This window comes from Thalia democratica, chromosome 4, assembly GCF_965202585.1.
Source record: "Thalia democratica chromosome 4, ktThaDemo2.hap1.1, whole genome shotgun sequence".
Classification (NCBI taxonomy): Eukaryota; Metazoa; Chordata; class Thaliacea; order Salpida; family Salpidae; genus Thalia; species Thalia democratica.
The window spans coordinates 34939634-34960634 of NC_139168.1; the positions used below are offsets into that span (position 1 = coordinate 34939634).

The 21001-nt window shown below is 25.5% G+C and overlaps 2 protein-coding genes across 2 annotated transcripts; both read right to left on the reverse strand.

Annotated features, from left to right (window-relative positions):
- Positions 1-3827: 3827 nt before the first annotated feature.
- On the reverse strand, positions 3828-7106 carry LOC145833300 (mitochondrial amidoxime-reducing component 1-like). Its single transcript, XM_082940485.1, has 7 exons — positions 6904-7106; positions 6413-6583; positions 5026-5182; positions 4626-4766; positions 4406-4467; positions 4029-4103; positions 3828-3951 (listed from the first exon to the last, which is right to left on the reverse strand). Exons 1-7 carry the CDS (start codon positions 7104-7106, stop codon positions 3828-3830), a joined length of 933 nt encoding a protein of 310 aa, XP_082796611.1.
- Positions 7107-15501: 8395 nt separating this feature from the next.
- On the reverse strand, positions 15502-20201 carry LOC145835298 (mitochondrial amidoxime-reducing component 1-like). The gene is made up of 7 exons (XM_082942869.1): positions 19963-20201; positions 19437-19607; positions 18603-18762; positions 16839-16979; positions 16425-16486; positions 16080-16154; positions 15502-16014 (listed from the first exon to the last, which is right to left on the reverse strand). Exons 1-7 carry the CDS (start codon positions 20172-20174, stop codon positions 15891-15893), a joined length of 945 nt encoding a protein of 314 aa, XP_082798995.1. The 5' UTR covers positions 20175-20201; the 3' UTR covers positions 15502-15890.
- Positions 20202-21001: the final 800 nt, after the last annotated feature.

Consider the following 21001-nt stretch of genomic DNA (forward strand, 5'->3'; position numbering starts at 1 on the left):
TAAAAAAATGTATTTTAAAATGTGCGAAATCATGTTTAAAAGTAAATATTTTCAGTATCAATATAATTAAATTTTTCTATTTAATCAAAATTAACTAAGTTTTTCCAGTGTAAACTAATACTGCTGTTGAGCTTTACAATTTATTTTTCAGAAATTTTTTTTTACTTAAAATCAGAGGTTATTCCCAGTATCATATCTTGTAATAAAAAACTTATAAGTAAAATTTTGAAATACGAATACTCTAGAAATAAAAAGAAACAGTTTGCAATTACACCTAATTCAAGATAAATAAACAACTACTTGTTCTGAATTTAAGTTTTAAGATTAGAAATTAAATTTTTTAATTTAGTTAGATAAAATGTTTAAAAGTCTTAAATTAAAAAGCAAAAAAAAATTCTAAAGTCTTAGTTTTCTGCAGCAATAAAAATCTTTACCATGTCGTTTAGGGTTAACTGAGTTAGCTGTTTTTTATAAGACTTATACTTTATCTATTAATTTGGTTCCAAAAACAAAAAAAAAAGAACTAAAGGCTTGTTTTTTATATCCAATAATCTAACTCCTCAGAACATAAAAATGCTTGCATTTATTGTATGCTTAAAGAATTGTTATTTAAAAAATTAAATTTCATTAATAATAACGGCCCCGCTATCAGCCAAAACCGGGCATTCGTTGCGTTACCATATATATATAACATTAATTAAGCCCTCAAGGTGGGCTCAGTGTGAAGAATTTAATTTATTAAGTTAAATAACTTAACTCTATATATATATATATATATATATATATATATAAAGGTTTATTTAAAGATGCAAAACTCAAAGGACTCGAGTTTCGTGACTATTCACTCATCAGCTTCAAAACAAGTTTAAAATAAAGCACAAAACAAAATCACTAATGAAAGTAAAAAACTTTTTGCATAAATAGATTATGACGTAATTTTGAAACTATCAAAAATCATGCAAAACGGCTTGTGCAAAAATTAATCTACCAACAGACAATAAACTAGCAAAAATTCATATAACTTCAGTGAGTAACTATATATTAGGACAAATAATTGAAAGAGATAAAGATAAAATTAAGATGCAAATTGAAATGTAGGTTATTTTAAGATGAAATTAAAACTTGTTAAACTTTAAAAGCGACTTTTTTGACTTTTAAAAAGTCAAAAAAAACTTTTTTTAACTTTTAAAAGCGACTTTGAGTTTTGCATCTTTAAATAAACCTTTTTATTAACAAAGCCCTCAAGGTGGGCTCAGTGTGAAAAATTTAATTTATTAAGTTAAATAACTTAATTCTATATATATATATAATACACTGAAAATTGGCAAAAAACTTTTTTTTTGATTTCTTAGTCTTTTTCTTTAGTTCTTAAGTTTGTTTCTCCCTTTCGCGCAGCTTCTTTCTAGTAAAAAAACGCCAATTTTGTTACACTTATAATTTTAAAACTTAAACTTTTAGATCGCTTCAGTCTTGGTCGACCACCGAAGTTAAGTTTATCAATGACCCCCTCACTTTACAGCAAAGAATGGCTGAGAGTGGTGTACTGAACACAGTGGTGATTAGAGTTGATCCCAACCATCTGCTATAAAACTAAAATTAAAGTGTCTATTTACTACATTATAATATCTTAAACGATTTAGCACGATCAATACTTTTTTGTTGATAATTTATTTACAACTAAAACTATATAAATAAATCAACAAAGTATATCTCTCGGTAAAGTAAAGTATCCACAAGCCGTCTTATAGCTTACTATAACTTTTTGATTTGAAAAGACTACATGACAAAAGTATAAACTAATGAGTCCTTTAGTCCGTGTAAAGTTATATTTAGTTTTCTTTTCTTTTTAAATTTCTTCAGTCTTTTAAAAAATTACTAAAAATCATTATTTTTAAAACGTAAGTTTTAGCTAAAAAGTACGAAATCAAAAAAGTTTAAGATAACTAGATGATACTTAATAGGGGCATACTGCAGTTTTTACTAAAACACTTTTTACGAGATGAAAGTTGAAGAGTGATAAATCATAAAGGAAACTTACCTACGATCTTGTTTAATAAGTTTTGTAGGTTATATTAACGTTTTTGTTTCCTATATATTTAACTTTTTGATTAAGACTGTTTTTTTGTATTTTAAAATACTGCACGTTTTAACAAGTTAAACTATTAAATTATAATTAAAACTTTGTAAGTAATCATAAAAAACTAGTGTTATGTAATTTGTTCTAGTAAGTATTTTGTTACAACTTTTTTTTTTGCTATTTACAAGTCTTTATATGAATTTTAGTTAGTTTATTGTAATTTATGTACAGCAGGTGGGTTTTAGTTGTTAAGTACTTTTATATGAATAAAATTTGGTAACCTAAAAATAATTGTTTCTAACAAAAAGTATCCTTACTTTAGTGCTTCTCTAATCAATAAAATAGAAGGTTCAAGTTTTATGTATAAACCGTGTATTGGTATAAAAATTAAAAAATAATTAGTTCTTAAAGTTTTATGCTGGATTTTGAACTTTTTATATTTGTTTAAACAATGTTTTAAACAAACTTCATTTATTGAGTATTACTCAAAAAAATCCTTTTTTTTAATTTCTATAAACAAATTTAGCCTCTTTTAAAGTTTTAAATTGAAGCAAGACTTTCTTTATCGACTTAGAAAAACCTTAATTAAAAATTATTATAATTTTAACAAAAAGTTTTTTATCTGCCACCGAGTAATGTTTCAAAGCAAGTGAATTTAGTCCAGTTTATACTTTAAGTTAATGAGCATAACAATTTGGAAACTATTAAACGAAATTTTTTTTGATTGGAAAGTAGTTTAAATTTAATATTAATTTTGTTGTTCTTAGTTTAGTTGAATTCGCTATTTTATACTTTAATTTACATGCCTTAAAATTTTAGTACTATATAAGTCGTTTATTGTCTTTTTTTGTTGTAAAGTAGGCTCATTTTTTAAACTTTTTTCACAAAATGATTTTTTACTATTCTATTAAAAAAAAACTGTATATTTATTAACATGGAACTATATAGTAAAGTGATAGTTTTATTAATGTTCACAAATTAAGACTTTACATTATAGTTCAGTAAAAAACAACAAACTTTTTTTTAATACTCATGTTTATAAGTAAATTAATTTGTTTTGTTTTTGAATTTAGTAAACTAGCCTAATTATCTTAAAAATAAAGAAATTTATTTAATAACTACTGGAATTAAAAAAAATTGTGCATTCATATTTGATAAGTTTGTGTTGAAATTCTGAACAAGAAAAAAATGCATGAGAGTATGTACGTAATTAGGAGTTAATTAAATTTTAACAAGTTTTAAAACCATTAAATTTAATCGATTTTATAATGTTGAAGCGTGCAAGAAATTTTAAGTAGCTGAAAAAATAAATAAAAGCAATTTAAATGCTAAACACGTTTGTTTTTGAATTTTATATGCTATGAATAGTATTAAAACTTAAATTTTATTTAAAATAAATAGTTTAAATATCGAAAAAAATAAAAAATAGAATACAGTATACTCACGCAAAAATACAATAGTAAAATTAATTTTTAATAAAAAAAAAATTACAAAAATATATGATTTTAAGAATTCAAACTACGTTTTAGATAAGAAACCTTTCTTAAAGAAATAAGTTGTTTATATATTAAACAACTATAACTAGCATTTTTTATTGTACATAGAAAACAAGTTTAAAAAGTAATGTCTTAAAACATTGATTTAGGTCGTGTTAGATAAGATAAATTTCAGAAAAGTTTTACTAGAAGATAACTTTGAACTTTAAATATAACTTTTTTAGTTAATCAGAAGTTGGTTGTAAAAACAAAGATTACATCAGACAATAAACGTCATCACCACACGAAATGACACCTTCCATGTTGGTTGTGATGTGGTTTGCAAACTTCGGGCAGTCTCCCTGTATTTCTTTTTCCTTCGCAGTAGGCTTGCGAATTCTGTGTTTTAAACTCATTTTATAAACAGGTTATTATGTTTAGTTAGAAGTATAAGTTTAGTTTGATAGACAAAAAACCTGCGAAGAGTTCTCAGAGGTTCGAAACTTTTTGATTTAATTGCAGTATCAGGATCGATTGTAGTGAAAGTACATCTGGTGGTAAGCCAAAAACATAAATAATAATATTAAAGTATTGTTTTTGTTTTTAAAATTTGTATTTAAGTTGGTGTTTAGTAACTAAAGTTTATTGTAATTTATGCAGAAACATGAAAAAGTTATGATGTAAAAGTAAGTTTGTTAAATGTATTTAATAAATTTTGTACTGAATCTATACATATTATAAGTATAAAAAACACAAAATAAAATTTACTTAATAATATAGCATAATCTAAAACTTACGCATTTATAAACCTTAACTTATTCTATAGAAATTTATTGACATAGAACTTGTTTACCTCCCACTACGCATCACGTGATTAAACTTAATTTCATTTATTTTTATATTTGTCCAAGAATCCTGCAAAATTTGCAATGAGTCTTATCATTGCTACTAAAAATAACTTTTATTTTTATTTTATTTTTTACAAAAAAGAATAAAGACCAAGAAACAAACAAAAAATCTACGAAGAAAATCTTACTAATTAAATAATAACTAATTTATTAATTAAAGCCAACCTCAGCAAAAGCTTCACACCCAGTTACAAATATGTTTGGTCTGAAATTTCTCTGACTAACACGACATTCTAAATGATTGTTAAGGAAAGAAACAGAAGCATCAGATAAGATATTGTATGGAGCGTCTTCTTGAAAAGATGCCTGTTTGAATTTGTTTAATAACAAAATAAGAAAAACAAACAAATTTAAAAAATATTACTATCTAAAAACTTTTTAGTCAATAACTTTTAACAACTTGTACATAGAAGTAACTATTAGTAAAGCAATGACCTTGAAAGAGTCAAAGTTTTATTTTAAAACTGGAACCAATTGATTTAATTTTCAATGAAGTACTACGTACTCTAAAAAGCTGTATTTACTTTAAAAATAAAAGTACATCATAACAAAAAAAACTAACAACCCATCCTATTTTACTAGTCAAAAGTTTTCTTTCATAGAATATTTCACTACAGTCAGGAGGGGAGTACACGAGCTTGCAAGGTTGGCCGAGAACATCACTCACCCATCTGTTTGCTTCGTCTCCACACTCGTACCCTAATACTTCTTTATTAGAAAATCTATGAAACAGAAAATGGTTAAATATAACAGGTTTATTTTCATCTTTAAAACTTGCTTAAAAGTAAACAAAATTAGAAGGTTTTAAATTGGTAGTTTAAGTCGTATACTTTAAAAAGGTTGTAAAACAGTTGTTGTCCTTAGAGTACTTTAAACAAATTTTTCTGCATCAGATAAACTTTTATAAACTGCTGCTGTTGCTGTGCTTTATACTCTGCCAAAAACTGTATTTCTTGATAACTAAGGTTTTTTTTTGCGAAAGCAGACTTTACAATAGTCATGATAGCCGAAATATTGTCACTACTTTTATTGGTTAAAATTTAATTATCTTTTAACCGATCTCTGTCTTTAAATATATTATTAACGTCAAAAATGACAATGATTCAAACGTCGAGTTGTGACTGTTCTGTGACTTTTTATTGATCAATAAATAATTATTCATTAGCTACTGAACTTGTTCAACCTATAATTTGTTAAAAGGAAAAGAAATGCTCAAAAACGTAGTCTAAGGACCTAGTTTATAATAATTAGTAAATATGTAATGAGACCTTTCAGACATCGAACTATACATCACAGTTGGTACAGGAGTACCTTCTGGCTGATGATTTATGTGGACCATATAATAACAGAAAAATCAGAGAAGCAATTTGTTGCGTGAAATGCTGTCTATGTTCGTAAGGTACTTTGTTGTGATAGTTTTGATAGCTATAATAGTCTAATTAAAATATGACAAGGACAGCCAAAAAAATGTCACATTTTATACTTCAAACTTAGATTTTATTTTATTAAAAGCAAGTGCTTTGAAAAAGTTCTTTAAAAAAACTAACTTATTAGTAGTTAAACAACGTAAAGAAAATACTGTCTAAAATTAACACAAGTTATTTTTCGATGTTTTTTCAAATTTATTTAATAGAAACTCTTGAACATACATATTAAAAAAGTAAAACACTTAAACATAATTAACACTTCGCAAATTTTTAAAGGTGTCATGTGAACATATGTTAAACAATTACAACAGTTTTTTAATAACAAGTAAACAAAATAAATATTATTATCTACCTTTGTATTGTTTAACTATGACTAGTTTTAACCAATTATTAAACAACATTAGTTTGGTAGTTTAGTAGTAAACACACATAGAAGCTCAAATATAGTTTAAATTTTTATAATTTCCCGATTGTATATCCTTTGAATAGAATTTTAATCTTTTTATAGAAGCAAAACTAACAAACTTGCAAATTACTGGTTCTTTTAAACTGCAAGGCTTTTGTACTGTAACAGGCTGCTTTTCTTTGTATGTCAAAGTCAATCCGTTTTTATGTACAACAGCTTTTATGAGTAGTAGCTTAGTGTTATTTTTTACTGAAACATCTCTGTTATTTTCATCAACTACCATAAAGCTCCTAAATTTTTTATATAAAACTTTGTTAAACTTTTAACTTATAATAAACATTATTATACACAGCACTAGCTCTACTGACAAAATAAAAATTCTTTTAGAGCTAAGTAATACTTAAAAAACTCTCCTTTTCATGCTTTTACATGGTTAATATTTCAGTTTAGCTAAAAAAATAATTTTTTTACTAAACATTAACTACTTATTTTTATTTATACTTTATTAGTCATCATTTTAAACTTAAACATACTACCCTACAGTACGAATTATAAAGTAAATATTTTAGTTTTAGAAAAATTGAAACGAAAGTTATCTAACCTATCAAACCCTGAATCCTTGGACGCTGATGCTCCATATTTCGTACAAAACAGTTTCTCAACCTTCACTGGCGAAGTGGACTTTACTGGATAAACATAAAGCTTGGACACTGTACCTACCTTTACCCACGTTCTTCGTAATTTGTAATACCAATAAGTTGCAAGCCCAGAAACTACAGTGGTAAGTCCAAAAATGCCAACTTCGTAGTACATCGGTATTTTTAATTAAGTAGTTTAAATGTGAAAAGTTATGCTTTTGCTATAAATTAACCGTGTTCACCTTAGGCATAAAAAATGTTTTAACTTTTACGTTTGACTAAGTTAGTTTTCTTTATTTCTTAAGTTAAAGAAAAGTTTCTAATCAGTATTTTTATCAAATCTTTATTGGAAGTGTTGCTTAATAAAAAAAATAGTCTTCATTACGACTTTGAAACTCAATTCAAGTAAAAAGCAAAACCTCATTTGATAGATAAGTAATTTAATTTAAAAATGTTAAGAATAAAAATTATTTACAATAACCTAAAAATCTATAGTTGTAGAAGATGTTACAAGTATATCTAAACACTAAATTCTAATTTGCAATATACTAAAGTTTAGTAAGCTTTTCGTAAATATCTAAAATTGAGGAAAAGATACTGTGCTATTTAAAAATAAAATAAAATAACAAAGTATAAAAACAAAACCTACTTTTTCGAACACCTTGTATAACATGTGATTATTAAGCTTGTTAAGACATGTAAGATCTTTATCTATTAACTTAAAATTGTAATAGCTATAAGCAGTTAATAATAAATTTAAAGTATATCTTATAATTCGTTAACATGCTTTTAATCTTTATTATAAGAGTTTTATTACTTTATTTTATTAAACAGTAAAAAATACCTTTTTTTGTTTTCTATATATGTTGCATAGTTATACAGTGACCTCAAAAACAACTAAACAATTAAAAATATTTACTGCTCGTTAGATAACTTTCTGTCCGAAAACAACGTGATTTTAGCAGCAACGAAAGTAAAAGTTCACGTATAACCTTCCAGTCTGTATCAAAATTTTGGTAAACTTATCAGGGAGCAGTATTTTGATTGTTTAACGGCACTTACAATCACAAAAACTTGCCACTTCAAAACTAAATAATGAACTTCACCACACTACCAACAACAACACCCGAGACAAACTACGACCGGTTAGTACTTATTAGCACTCATCAGGTAGGCAAAGTCGCGAGATCCGCTTTTAAGATCTTACCAAGCGAGCTTAAGTACAAAATACTGAAGCGACTGTTTGCGAGTAAAGTTGATAAAATTAAATAAGTGATTGTGTGTAAATAATACTTAATGTAAATAATCAATACGCTATAACAAGTATTTAAGTACTTATAAAAAACAATACATAAAAAATATTAGTATTAAAATTTTGAACTTTTGTTGATTTATGTACTACATATTCAAAATTTTTATGATGATTTTTTTTTCTAGACGTTAATTTAAAATAAAGTTTTCATTTAACATTTTATTAACTTGTTAAAAATAATAATAATTCAAAATAAATAAATCTAAAGATGATGGTAATAATTAAACTTTCAATGCTGCAAAATATAACGTAAACGGATGTTTTTATTATCAAAAGTTTTTGAATTAACTTTCAGAATATAAACAAATATCATCTAACAACTAATATATAAATTTATAAGTGTTTCTAAAAAGTTTATGTTTCACTAACAATCAAATAAAACTGTTATGATTAAGCTAACCTGCCTATCAAAATCTGTCATATTGAAATTGAAATTATTTTAAACTAGTAAAAACTAATAGCTATGATTAAAACTCAAAAACTGAAAAACAAACAAAGTTATTTAACATTCTACGTAAACTGCGTATTCACATTGTAAACAATGTTTTCTAGTTATTTTTTTAATTGCTCTAGACTCACTAGTCACTACTGTGAAATGTTGTTTTTTTTGAATGGTATATATATATTTAAAATAAAGTTTAGTAACTTTAAAAAACTTTATAATAATAAGATTTACGCAAAAGAAAAGAAGTACACACAGAAGCTAATTTTTAACTAAAAATTAAACTTTAAACAAAACTCGAAATAATACTTTTGTAAGTTTACCAATAGTAAAAACTACTACATATTATTATGAGAAAGGTTAAAATAATCTAAAAAAATCAGTTAAGTTGTTTTTACTTATAAAATATAGCTTTGTATTATACTGTTTGTTGAACTGAAATAATTAATTAATTCCATAATTAAAAACATACCTTTTAAATATATTTTCACTGTAAATAAAAGATTACAAGTTCACTTTAACTTTTTTTGATACATATTATATCTTTAGCTTGATTTAATTGTAAATAATAATAAAAACTCGTTGTAGGTGATTTAATAGCCTTCAAGTACAATTATTTATTTTAAAGCTAACCAATTTAGTACTAAAAGTTATTATATACTTACAATTATATAATTTAAAAGCATTTTATGGTGAATTATTTTAATAAACCAATAAAATAAACTTTGATTTAAACTGAGCTAATTAAGATTAATCAGTTTATATCAAAAAAATATTTTCCAGGCTTTTGCAAGTATGTAACTTATAATTTGTTTAAAAAGTACATTCTGTCATTATAAAAAACGTTCCTGTTTCTGATTTGTGGATAGAGGAAACTTTTATTTATTTATATGTTACAATTTAAATTTCAACTTTCTACCACTTATATTATATACCACTTTCTCTGTGATGTCAGGGTCACCTTAACACGTTTTATTAACGACGTAGAAAAAAAAATTGTACCTTTGTACGTTCATAGTTATTACTAAATATCATAATTGTATTTATTAAGTGCCTTATAGTATACATTTAGTTCGAAGCTATGGTTTGTAAAGTTTTGAGTTTATTTTCAAATTATATAATGAGGAAGTCGATTTAGTTCAAAATTATACCTATGCTTCAATACCTGTTTTTTTTAACTTAAAAATTTTTTAACAAATATAGAATTATTATTGTCAGATAACTTTTACCATAAATCAATATACGGAAAATTTTTAATTATAATTTCTTGATATATGTAGTTGGTATTATACTAAATTCAAATTTAATTAGAATTTTTTTTAAATATTACTGTTACCCCTAACCCTCAGCCTGGGTCGGTAACTTATTTTTTTTAATGTCTTTATAAACTTAAAAAAAAAAAGAAATTTATTTAGTTTTGTTTCAATTATTATTTTTTATCACTATTACCCCTAACCCTCGGTCGGTAGCTTTATTTTTTTTTTTTTTTGCTCTCGTGCAAAAATGTAACTTATGCAAAATTGACCCTTGGTGCAAAATTATCTTCGTGCAAATTTGTCTTCGTACAAAAGTATCTTCGTGCAGTTTAGTCCCCTCGTGCAGTTTAGTAACCTCGTGCTATTTTGTCTTCGTGCAATTTTGACCCGTTCCCAGGTAGTGTATATGCTAATTAGTTATTATTATAAGTATTTGATAATCACAATAATTTAAATACATTGTGCGACTTAAATAAGTTAACTTGCATTAACTACTAAATGTCCGAAATTTGTTATATCAGAGATTAGTGGAATGTCAGGTTTCAGTTAAGATTTCAGATGGGTAACGTACGGTTCAGATCCAGTCAAATTTCGGCCCGCTTAGTAACTTGAAAACTACTTATGCAAAACAAATAAAATTTGGTTTATAGTTCACGACAGCACTTCCTAGATCACAATAATACTAAATCATTTATTACAGTTTTGCTCGAGTTTTTTAAATTTCTTATATGTCAGTTATATTTTAAATAACGCAGCCCGCAGATACATTTTTTAACAAGTCGACACGATAAAGGATTTTCTACTAAATATGACCTGCTGATAAAAAAATTTGTCCACCACTAACCTAAAGGGTTCATTAGTTTCAAAACAATTCATATTTGAACAGAATTGATAACAGAACACATAAGGTTTTTTATTAATTAAGTATTTTAAAACACTTTATCAGGCTTATACTAAAATAACTGCAAATTATTTTCTCAAGCCCTGTAAATTACTTTAAACACAGCCCAAAAGTGCGTGCCAGTCCTAAGCACATTTCAAACACAACTTTTTTGGCTCAAAAGTGCGTAATCAAGAAGAAAACTGCTGTATAATGGGGGCGACTTTTTTCAAATTTCTGAAAAGGGGGCGATTTAGAAAATGATATTGGGAAACCCTGCTTTAAAGTGAACTCAAAATTGTTTAGACAGATTTTATTATTTTTTTATTTAGCGGTAACAATATATTTTATAATATGTTTTGTTGCAAAGTTTTTTGAAATAAAATATTAAATATATGTTTTATTTCATAAAGATTATACTAACTAAAAACTTTCATTAAGCTTTAGTGCAGGGTTTCCCAAAGTGGGCGATATCGCCCCCCTGGGGGCGATTTTAGTAAGTCGGGGGGCGATCATCAGTAAGGGGGCGAAAGGGTGGGCGATAACTAGTAAGGGGGCAAAAAGGGGGCGATTTTAAAATTTTGGCTGTCATAAAATGTTTACTTTTTATATTGCTATTTTACTAATTTTAGCTTGTTATTAAATATTTGACCCTGAGATAAAACTTAATCAAAAAAGTTTGTTTTGTTTATGTAAAATATTAAAAAAAAAATCAAGTACTTATGACTCTTACTTTCAAGTAAATTATATATTTTCATTTATATATTTTTTTATTTAACAATTACATAGATCATAGACGATCGGAATCCCTCTCACCATTTTATAACGTGACATTTATGTTATTTGGGATCATAAATGGTTTGTAAAAATCTATGTTATATATTATTAAATATCCCAACATGTGTTTCCAATTGTTTTTTGAAATCTCACTAAGTTAGACTAAGAAATAAAACTACACAGGGTTGCCTAATTTACCTAAAAAAACCTAAAAAATCTGGTGTTTTTAATAATTTTAACGTATTAAGTAGTAAATATCGATTTGACACAAAAAAGCTACCATATCAATAAAAATATGGATCCCTTCGAGGCAGATCTTTTTGAAGTAAACGACTTACAGGAAACCTTCTCAGACTTACAAACTTACCTTAAATTTGTAAATTTTTCTAAAGAAAGATATGAAAAATTTTAGACTCAACAAAAACTAAGGCAAAAGTATCCAATCATTTGAGAGGAATTTAGATTGTTGTTTTTAGTTTTTCCTTCCTGCTAAGTTGTTGAGAAAGCTTTCAGTTCAGTTATCAACATCTTGAGCAAAAGATCTACTAGTCTAGATACTTGTAAAGGAGGCTTTATTTTACTGATTAAAAATCAGATCAAAAAAACTTGCAAGCAGTCATAAACCTCATCCTTCACATAATATTAGACTTCAGTAGCAGACATTATTTTATGATTTTTTTATTACTTAATTTGATCTTTTAAAATACTTCTTATTTAACCTTCATAATTGTATTGTATTTAAGTAGTGTTTTTATAATAAAAATGTTATTAAGTTATTTATTCTACAACAGGTTTGCATAATGCCTAATAAACATTCATTACGGTAGACTTCCTCTTGAGTTCGCACTTTTTACCCAAAAAAAGTGTAAACTTATTTTTTTCTTAAATTTAACTCAAATAAAGTCTTAATAAATTAATAACAAAGTATTATTAAAACAAGAAATACTTAATATTTAATAGCTTATATAGATCTATTTTTTAATGAACGTTTGTTTTACGTTTTAGTTGATTTCATGTTTATTTATAACGTTATTTCATATAACATTTTTAAATTTACTATTTTGTAGAAAAAAATTAGAATAATTTTTGAGTTTGCAATATTTGACTTTGTTCAAACTGCGAACTCAAGCGGAAGTCTACTGTATACATTAAATGGTTTATGTTTTAAATCTGTTAATAGTTTTATTTTGACCTGGTTAATTTTGTAGTTTATATTTGTCGTTTTACATTACACTAAAAGTTTTTATAGCATAGTGATTAAAGTACTTGTTTGAAAGAAATTTATTTGAAACAATTTTTGTTATTACTTGTCTAATCTATATAAATTAAAAATTCTTGATAACCATTAAAGATTTTATTTCATTTTTTTTTCGGTCTTAAAGGAGTATAGATTTGAGGTTTCTATTTGAAATGACTTCAAATTTTTCATTTGAAAGAGTCTAAACTCAATTTTTTTACTAACTTGATTTATTCTTTGTAAAAAATCTAAATATTAAAGAATTTTAAACTATTAACACAACTGTTTTTTGTTTGAACTTAATCTTTAATACATTAGCAATCAGAATTGTTGTTTATTTTAATAGTTCAACACTAGCTTTTAGTTTTTCACTATTTTCTTCTGGTAAATTATTATTGGCTAATAACTAAAAAAAAAAATTAAACAGTATTAAACGAGCCATCAAAAAGACTGCCACAGTTACAAAACAAAGTTTTAATAAGTAATTAGAATTTAAAATATAAATTGGAATAAAATTTTAATGCAGTAAAAATTTTACTACATTAACTGAAGCTGTTGATGAAACCACTTTTCATGTGAGATAATCATCCAGTCGGTCAAACTTCCTCAAACTAGATCAGAAATTATGTTTTAATATTTATTTTATTATGTGTAAAATAAACTGTTCATTCTTTTAAAGTTTAGTAATCTCTGGTATAGTAATTTTAGAATATGCCTATTTATAAAATAATTTAAGTATTTTGTGCGGCTAAAATAAGTAACTAAGTATTAACTTCTAAATGTCCGAAATTCGTTATATGAGAGATTATTATAAAGTTAGGTTTCAGTTAAGATTTCAGATAGGTAACGTACGGTTAAGATCCAGTCAAATTTCGACCCTCCAAATAACTTGAAAACTACTTGTGCAAAATAAACAAAATTTAGTTTTTTGATACTTAATATTTTGAAATACACTTTCGATTTGGTTTTCAGTTCACAATAGTATTTTCTAGATCACAATAATACTAAATCATTTTATTACAATTTTGCTCGAGTTTTTTAATTTTCCATTATGTTATTTTTTTAAATTATGCAGCCTGCAATGACATTTTTTTAACGAGTTGAAACTAGAAAAGATTTTTAGTAAATATGAATTGTTGACTACAAAAGTTGTTCACCCCTACCCTAAAAGTTTTATTAATTTCAAAACAATGCATATCTAAACAGGATTGATTACAGAAGGCTTTTTAATAATTAAGTATTTTAATACACTTTACGGGCTTATAAGAAAACAATTGTAACTTATTTTCACAAGCCCTGTAAACTACTTTGAACACAGTCCAAAAGTGCGTGCATAAGAAGCACTAAATTACACTTCGAACACAACTTTTTCGGTTCAAAAGTTTGTACTCAAGAAAAAAACTACTTTGTAAAATCGTAGGGGGCAATTATTTTTCAAATTCCTGAAAAGGGGGCGATTTAGAAAATGAGTTTGGGAAACCCTGCTTTAGTGGTTATTAAAAATACTTGATTAACATCCTTTAATGCAGTTTGCTTTTTCTATTAAGCTAATTACTCTAATCTTTTTATTTTAATCAGCATCATTTTGAACTAAAAAATGTTATCATCTCATAAAATAATAAACTTCATAATTTTAAAGACTTTCAAATTAGAAACTTTTAGTTTCATTGCCAGGGAAAAAAAATTATTAGAAGTTTTCTTTAAGCAGCAGGTTATAAAAATTCAAAAATATATCAGAAAATAGTCCTCATGTGCGCTTTAAATTTTCTTTTGTATATTATTAAAAAAAGAGAATTTCGAAATAATTTTGTAGTAATTTTATCTAATAATTTTTACGTTAGAACCTTTTTTTTATGTATTTATACAGTACCTTATACTCAAATTTACTATGGGCGTCTTAAATCGGGTAACACTTATTTTTCTTTACACCTTATCATGAAGTTGCTGGTGATACGCTGCAAGTACTGTATGCTGCATACACAATGTTGCACAAAATTTATAGAAAAATCCCATAAAGATAATAAAAATATAACTAGAGGTTTTTTAGTGCTCCGTTTAGCCTCGCTTAGTTGAATAGAAATACTCTCCTAGTAAGTACAATCCTGTTCTAGTTTTATACTTAGTGCTTTTAAATTTAGGTGTATAAAAATAAGTTTGGTAAAAATTTTATAATCATTTTATTTAGTGTTGTTTAATATAATTAACAACTTTTAAAACACACCTTTTATAAAACTATTATTTTATAGTTTAAATTACAAAAAATTACTTTATCATTATTAAAGTACTTTATGTAAATTAGGGTTTCCCAAACTAATTTTCATAATCGCCCCTTTACTAAAAATCACCCTTTACTTTTAATCACCTACCCATTATAAATTTTGGGAAACCCTAATGTAGATACATTGAGCGTACTTTTGTTCAAAAAAAGATTAAAAAAAGAGCATTGTGAATAATCTACAAATAAATAAAGATTACTAAAGACTGTTAAAAAAACTATCAATGTACATATTCTTATAAAGTTGTATGGACTACTTATTTCAGTTTTTTTTTAGAAAAAAAAAACTTATATTAGATACAATTTAAAAAAATAAATATAAAATAAGCACTGATTATTCTAAAAAACTGATGTTAGCTAAATAATTGTACTTAGAATGTATAAAATGTACTTGATGTCTATAATTAATAAAAAAACTATATATAAAATAAAAATATACATATAAGGCTAATCTACAATTTTAAAGCTAAAAATACAAGCACAAATACGTGATTAAATTAAACATAAATTCAGTAAGTTTGAACGTAGTTCACCATAAAGGCTTAAAAATTGAACTTTTATTTAGTGGTATGTCTTAATTAATCAAACATTAAAACTTCAATCAACGTTAATGAAACTAAGCTAAAAACGACATAATCAAAATTAGTTAACGTAAAATAACTAGTGAGTTAATATTAAAAACAACGCCAAACGAAAAAACTATATATTAATATTACCAGTAACTTAATCAACAATATAGTCTCAATTAACTATTTGTACCCAACAAACACTACGAACAAATTAAACTAGACAATAAACGTCATCACCACACGAAATGACACCCTCCATTTTGGTTGCAATGTGGCTCCCGAACCTGGGACCGTCCCCATCATGAACCTTTTCCTCAGCATTTGGTTTACGAATTCTGCGTTAAAGGCTCGTTAAAGAAGTAAAATTCACACTCAAGTGAAAAAAAAGATACGAAGCTACCTGCGCAGAGTTTTTAAAGGCTCAAAAACTTTTGATCTCACGCCAGTGTCTGGATCAATCGTAGTAAAAATGCACCTGTTTGTTGATTAAAATGTTGTTCAGTGATGAATGATTACTTCTATTTTTTTTTGAAAGCTCTAACGTATACGTTTTAAGCAATAAAATTTTTAAGTCTTTCACAGAACTTAATTTTGTAAACGTTTTCTTCTTATGCTAAAAACAAAAATTATATAAAAATTTATTGATATTAGTAATGGCAACATAAGAATTAAAAAAAAAACATTGAACTCGTTTTAAGTAGTACATTTCGAATTTATAAGTTGATTATTACGGAATAAAACTAACCTTCCCGTACGCCCAATGTGATTGAACTCAATATTGTTAATTTTCACATTTTTCCATGAATCCTGTATAGTATAAGTTTTAGTGTTGATATACTTTAATTGTAGTTAAAAAACATTTTTTTTATTATTTTTAAGAATCTTCAAACAATTAAAAATTAATATTAATACTACATAACCTCTAAATATATAAAAAAATATTAATTGGTTAATTTTTTGTTTTACAAATTAAATAAGAACTTTATTGTAAGCACAGCATTTTAAGACATAGATAAATATGTATACCTATTCCTAACTTATTCTTAGTACGTAGAACTTCAAATTTAGTATAACTAATTTAGTTTACTATTAATGTGTTAAAAAGTTATTGAACAAACATTTAAATCTTATAAAACTATCATAATAAAACATAGCACACCTCAGCAAAAGCTTCACACCCTGTTACTAGTATGTTTGGTCTGAAATTCCTCTCACTTACACTTGTGTCTAAATTTTCATTGAGAAAAGAAACTGAAGCATCTGATAAAATATTGTAGGGAGCCTCATCTTGAAAAGCTGCCTAATTTTTAGAAGATATTAATCATAAATTACAGTGTATACTTAAAAAAAAAGATAATACTATAGTTTTAAAGTGATTATTCAAAATTACTCAGCAAAATATTTTTTTTTAAAAAGGTAGACAGACTGATAAGGATAGATTGGTGAAATATTTTTGTTCGAATGTTGAAGTTTCTTATTTTGTAACAATTTGTTGGTAATAATTCATCAAAATATAAAACATAAATTTTAACTGTTTAAATACGATTTTTAAAAACCTATTAAGGCCTCAAAGAAGTTCAGTAAGTATCTTACCCGACTAATAAAGAGAATAAAAAAGAGAAAGAAAGTTGACTAATACATCATCTAAACTAATGATAATGTATATATCAACAGATAAGTATTTGATCATTAAACTTATCCGTTAAAAGTGTTTAGGTTTTTGGATTAAAGTTAATTATTAAAGTATAATGATAATTGAGTTTATCAACATTGAAAACTTAATCTACTAGAATTATTTTTACTGCAAATAAATAAAAGCTCCAATGCAATGTTTGTAACCATTATAATTATCTTATCTAAATCGATAGTAAATAATAATAATAATTTAGCAGTCTAGCAAAGAATAAAAAAGTGTCTAGACCAGAATCAGCAAAATAGGGCTTGTAGGAAAAATCTGGATTGTCAAGCAGACATATGTAGCCAGCAACGTATTTATCAGCTTGAAAATTTGTTAAATGCGTTAAAATTTAAGCTTTTTCAATACAAAAAATTTAAAACTTTACTCTTAATTTAAATGTGAGTAAACAGTAGTCCTAAACTAATGATAATTTAATAAAAAAAATTGTTTAAAAAGTTTAAATTTTTTTTTTAATCTTAAAAAAATGAATCACCCGCAAAGTTTTTTTTTTAGTAAATCTATTTAGTCAACAATTTTTCTAGGAAACGTTATCAATAAGTTATAAAAGCTGTTGACCCCTGATCTACGTTTTGCAGAACTTTTAATTTGCAAACAATTTTATAAAAAAAAACTGCTTCTCAAAAGCTTATGTTTATAGTGCTCTACTTTAAAAGAAAAAATCACTGCTAAATGCTACAAGAAAAAAAAAAAGTTACATCTACTTCGTAACACTAACTTAATTTTTTAGTTTAAGCTGTAATAAGTAGAGCAATAACAGTATATATTTTTTTATATGTTATATTAAAATACAGAAATCGTCAAAACAGATAATTTTACCCACAATAATATAACCAATGAAAATGCAGCATAAGTTTTAAGAAAAAATACATAAATATAGAAAATGAAACAACTTCGTTTAAATTTTATTAAAATACAAGCCTATGTTTTCCAAAAAAAAACCTAGCTAAAATTACACTAGAGTTTTTGAACATATGAAGTTATCGTGAGTCAAAACAAAAAAATCAAACTAATCTGAGTTGACTTTAGTAACCTAGAGTGTGGCAACTCTGGGTAAGCGTTTATAAAGTATAATAGAATACTTAGTTAGATCCGTGCGTAAATTTGAATTGTAAACATGCATTTGTAATAAATCGTTCTGAAAATCTTATTTACTGAAATATTTATTTAATATATAGTTAAGTTTTAAAAGATTATTTATTATAAAATAGCACTAGTGAAACTTACAACAAAGCTTGCTTTATGAGTCTTGAGAGTTCTCTCATAGTTTTTTTCACCACTGTAAGGTGGGTAAAATATTAGTTTGCAACTTTGTTCAAGAACATCACTTAACCACTCATTTACTTCATCACCACATTCATACCCACACACTTCTTTTCTAAACAACCTTTGAAATAAATATTATAAAATCTTACTAAAATTGTAAACTAAAATTTTACTAAAATTGTAAACTTATAAACATTAAACAGACTCAAACATGTGAACTAAGTTACACATTCCTAAAAATGTAAATATATACATTTTATATTTAAACTTAAATAGATTAAACACTAAAAAAAATATCAATTATAATAACATAAGCTTTAACAAAACTATTCGTTTTAAGTAAGTAACTATTTTATATAAATTTCCAATACAACCAATTTCTATAATACTGTGTCAAAAAAGTAATAAAAAAATAAAAAGTGCATTATTTATAAAACTCAACTAACAGGCTATTACTCCATATTACTATTTTTATAAATTGTATAAAGACTAATTTTGCACAAATTAAAAATTACTCTGAGGAAAGCTTTAGGCGTACAAAATCAAGCCCAAAACATTGTAATGTATTATCTATTTTGTATGAAAGATAGTTTGATCTACTTTGCCTATAAAGTATAGGGCACTACGTACAAAGTTTAAAATAAAAGAACACATAACTTAACATTAACTTAAAAAAATATATTTTGTATAAGTTTTTATTTACGAAGTTTATTGAACTTAAAATTTTTTTAGTTTACATACCTGCACAATAAAACTCAAAATAAAATAGGTATTTAAAAAAAAAATATGACTCACTCACAAACGACTGCTTCATTTAAATTTTGAGGCTGATGTACAGTAACAGGTTGATTGTCTTTGTATGTTAAAGTTATACTGTTTGTATGAACAACAACTTTGATTAGGAGTAGAAGATTGTTTTGTCTAGCTGTAATAAATTTATTGTTTTCATCAACTACCATGAAGCTCCTGGTGATATTTAAAAGCATACTAGTCAATAAATACAACTTTTTTTACTACTATTACATAATCACTTTCATAGTAAGGCTTGTTTTTTAACCAAAAAATAAGTTTTATAAATTCATAAAACAATTTTAAAGCTATTAACTACACTCCTAGTTTAATTATTCAATCTTTTGCTTACAATAGACAAAATTAAATAGTAAGAAAGAATAGTTTTAAATGATGCTGGAAGTCTTAAAAATCTATAAAATTTAAGTAAGCTTGTAAGTCATTCAAAATAAAAGTTAAGAAATCATATACTTTTTAGTATTTAGTCTTTTAGCAGAGTCCTACAAATGTGATAAGATCACTGATATCTTACCTATCAAACCCGGAATCTTTAGATGCAGCTGCTCCATAATTTGTACAAAAAACTTTTTCAACTTGGGTAGGTGAAGTAGACTTTACTGGGTACACATAAAGCTTGGATACAGTGCCTACCTTTACCCATATTCTTCTTCCTTTGTAATACCAGTAAGTTGCAAGTCCAGCAATTACAGTAGCAGTTCCAAAAATTCCAAGTTTGTACGACATTTTTAAAACTTAATTATAATTGTCTGTTGAAACTAATTACAATAAAATAAAAGTTAAAAGGTAAATATATATAAACAAAGATAATATATGCAAAATTTATTGTTTATAGTCAATAGAATATATATAAATTTTTACAACTAAAATGAAAAATATTTTTTTTTTAAATATTGTTAAGAAAATACCTTATTTTTGCCAGGAAACAATAAATTTACCAATTTAAACTTATAAAATATAATAAATTTTTTGTTGTACTTCTGTTTGTACAGTTTGTTTTTATAAAGTTTAATACTATAGACAACTTTCAATTGTGATTTAGAGAGGGTCATTTTACCACATTGGATTTTATGAGTTTGTTGAAGGATTTTTATCTACATTTGATTAAAGTTAACCAATGTGTACAATCTTATTTAATCCAAGTAAAGCTTTTGGCTGCAAAAGACAGATGCATTTGGCTAGACAAGTTAAAATGGTAAGGTAAACTAGTTGAAAATAAATAATCTTTATGTTGCTCCGCACCCTTATGATGTCAACACTGCCACTTGTTTAAAGTATCTAGATAATAGAGTGAAAAAAATATGTGTAGTGTTCAACCAATCGTAGCATTAGCATTCTGTTATTCAAATTTAAAGGGTCAGGATAGTATCACTTTATAAATGCCTTTATAAGCATAAATCTTATTTTAGTCACTCAAGAATATAAAACCAAGAGAATAAAATATAGTTCAAGAACAAAAAAACTCCTTAATTAAATGACTCATTTAATACCTATTACTTATAATTAGCAGTATGGACTAAACTGGGTAATTGTCTATTACCATCTTTCTTACT

Bases quoted from the DNA above. Each gene is read 5' to 3' on its own strand.
- LOC145835298 (XM_082942869.1), bottom strand. From the start codon at position 20,174: ATGTCGTACAAACTTGGAATTTTTGGAACTGCTACTGTAATTGCTGGA. The intron at 16,487-16,838 runs GTGTGCTATGTT...TATACTATACAG, and splicing joins GGTGTGAAGCTTTTGCTGAG to GATTCATGGAAAAATGTGAA. The intron at 16,015-16,079 runs GTAGCTTCGTAT...CCTTTAACGCAG, and splicing joins CCTTTAAAAACTCTGCGCAG to AATTCGTAAACCAAATGCTG.
- LOC145833300 (XM_082940485.1), bottom strand. From the start codon at position 7,106: ATGTACTACGAAGTTGGCATTTTTGGACTTACCACTGTAGTTTCTGGG. The intron at 6,584-6,903 runs GTTTGATAGGTT...TAAAAAATTTAG, and splicing joins TCAGCGTCCAAGGATTCAGG to GAGCTTTATGGTAGTTGATG. The intron at 5,183-6,412 runs GTTTGTTAGTTT...TCTGTTTCATAG, and splicing joins AAAGAACCAGTAATTTGCAA to ATTTTCTAATAAAGAAGTAT.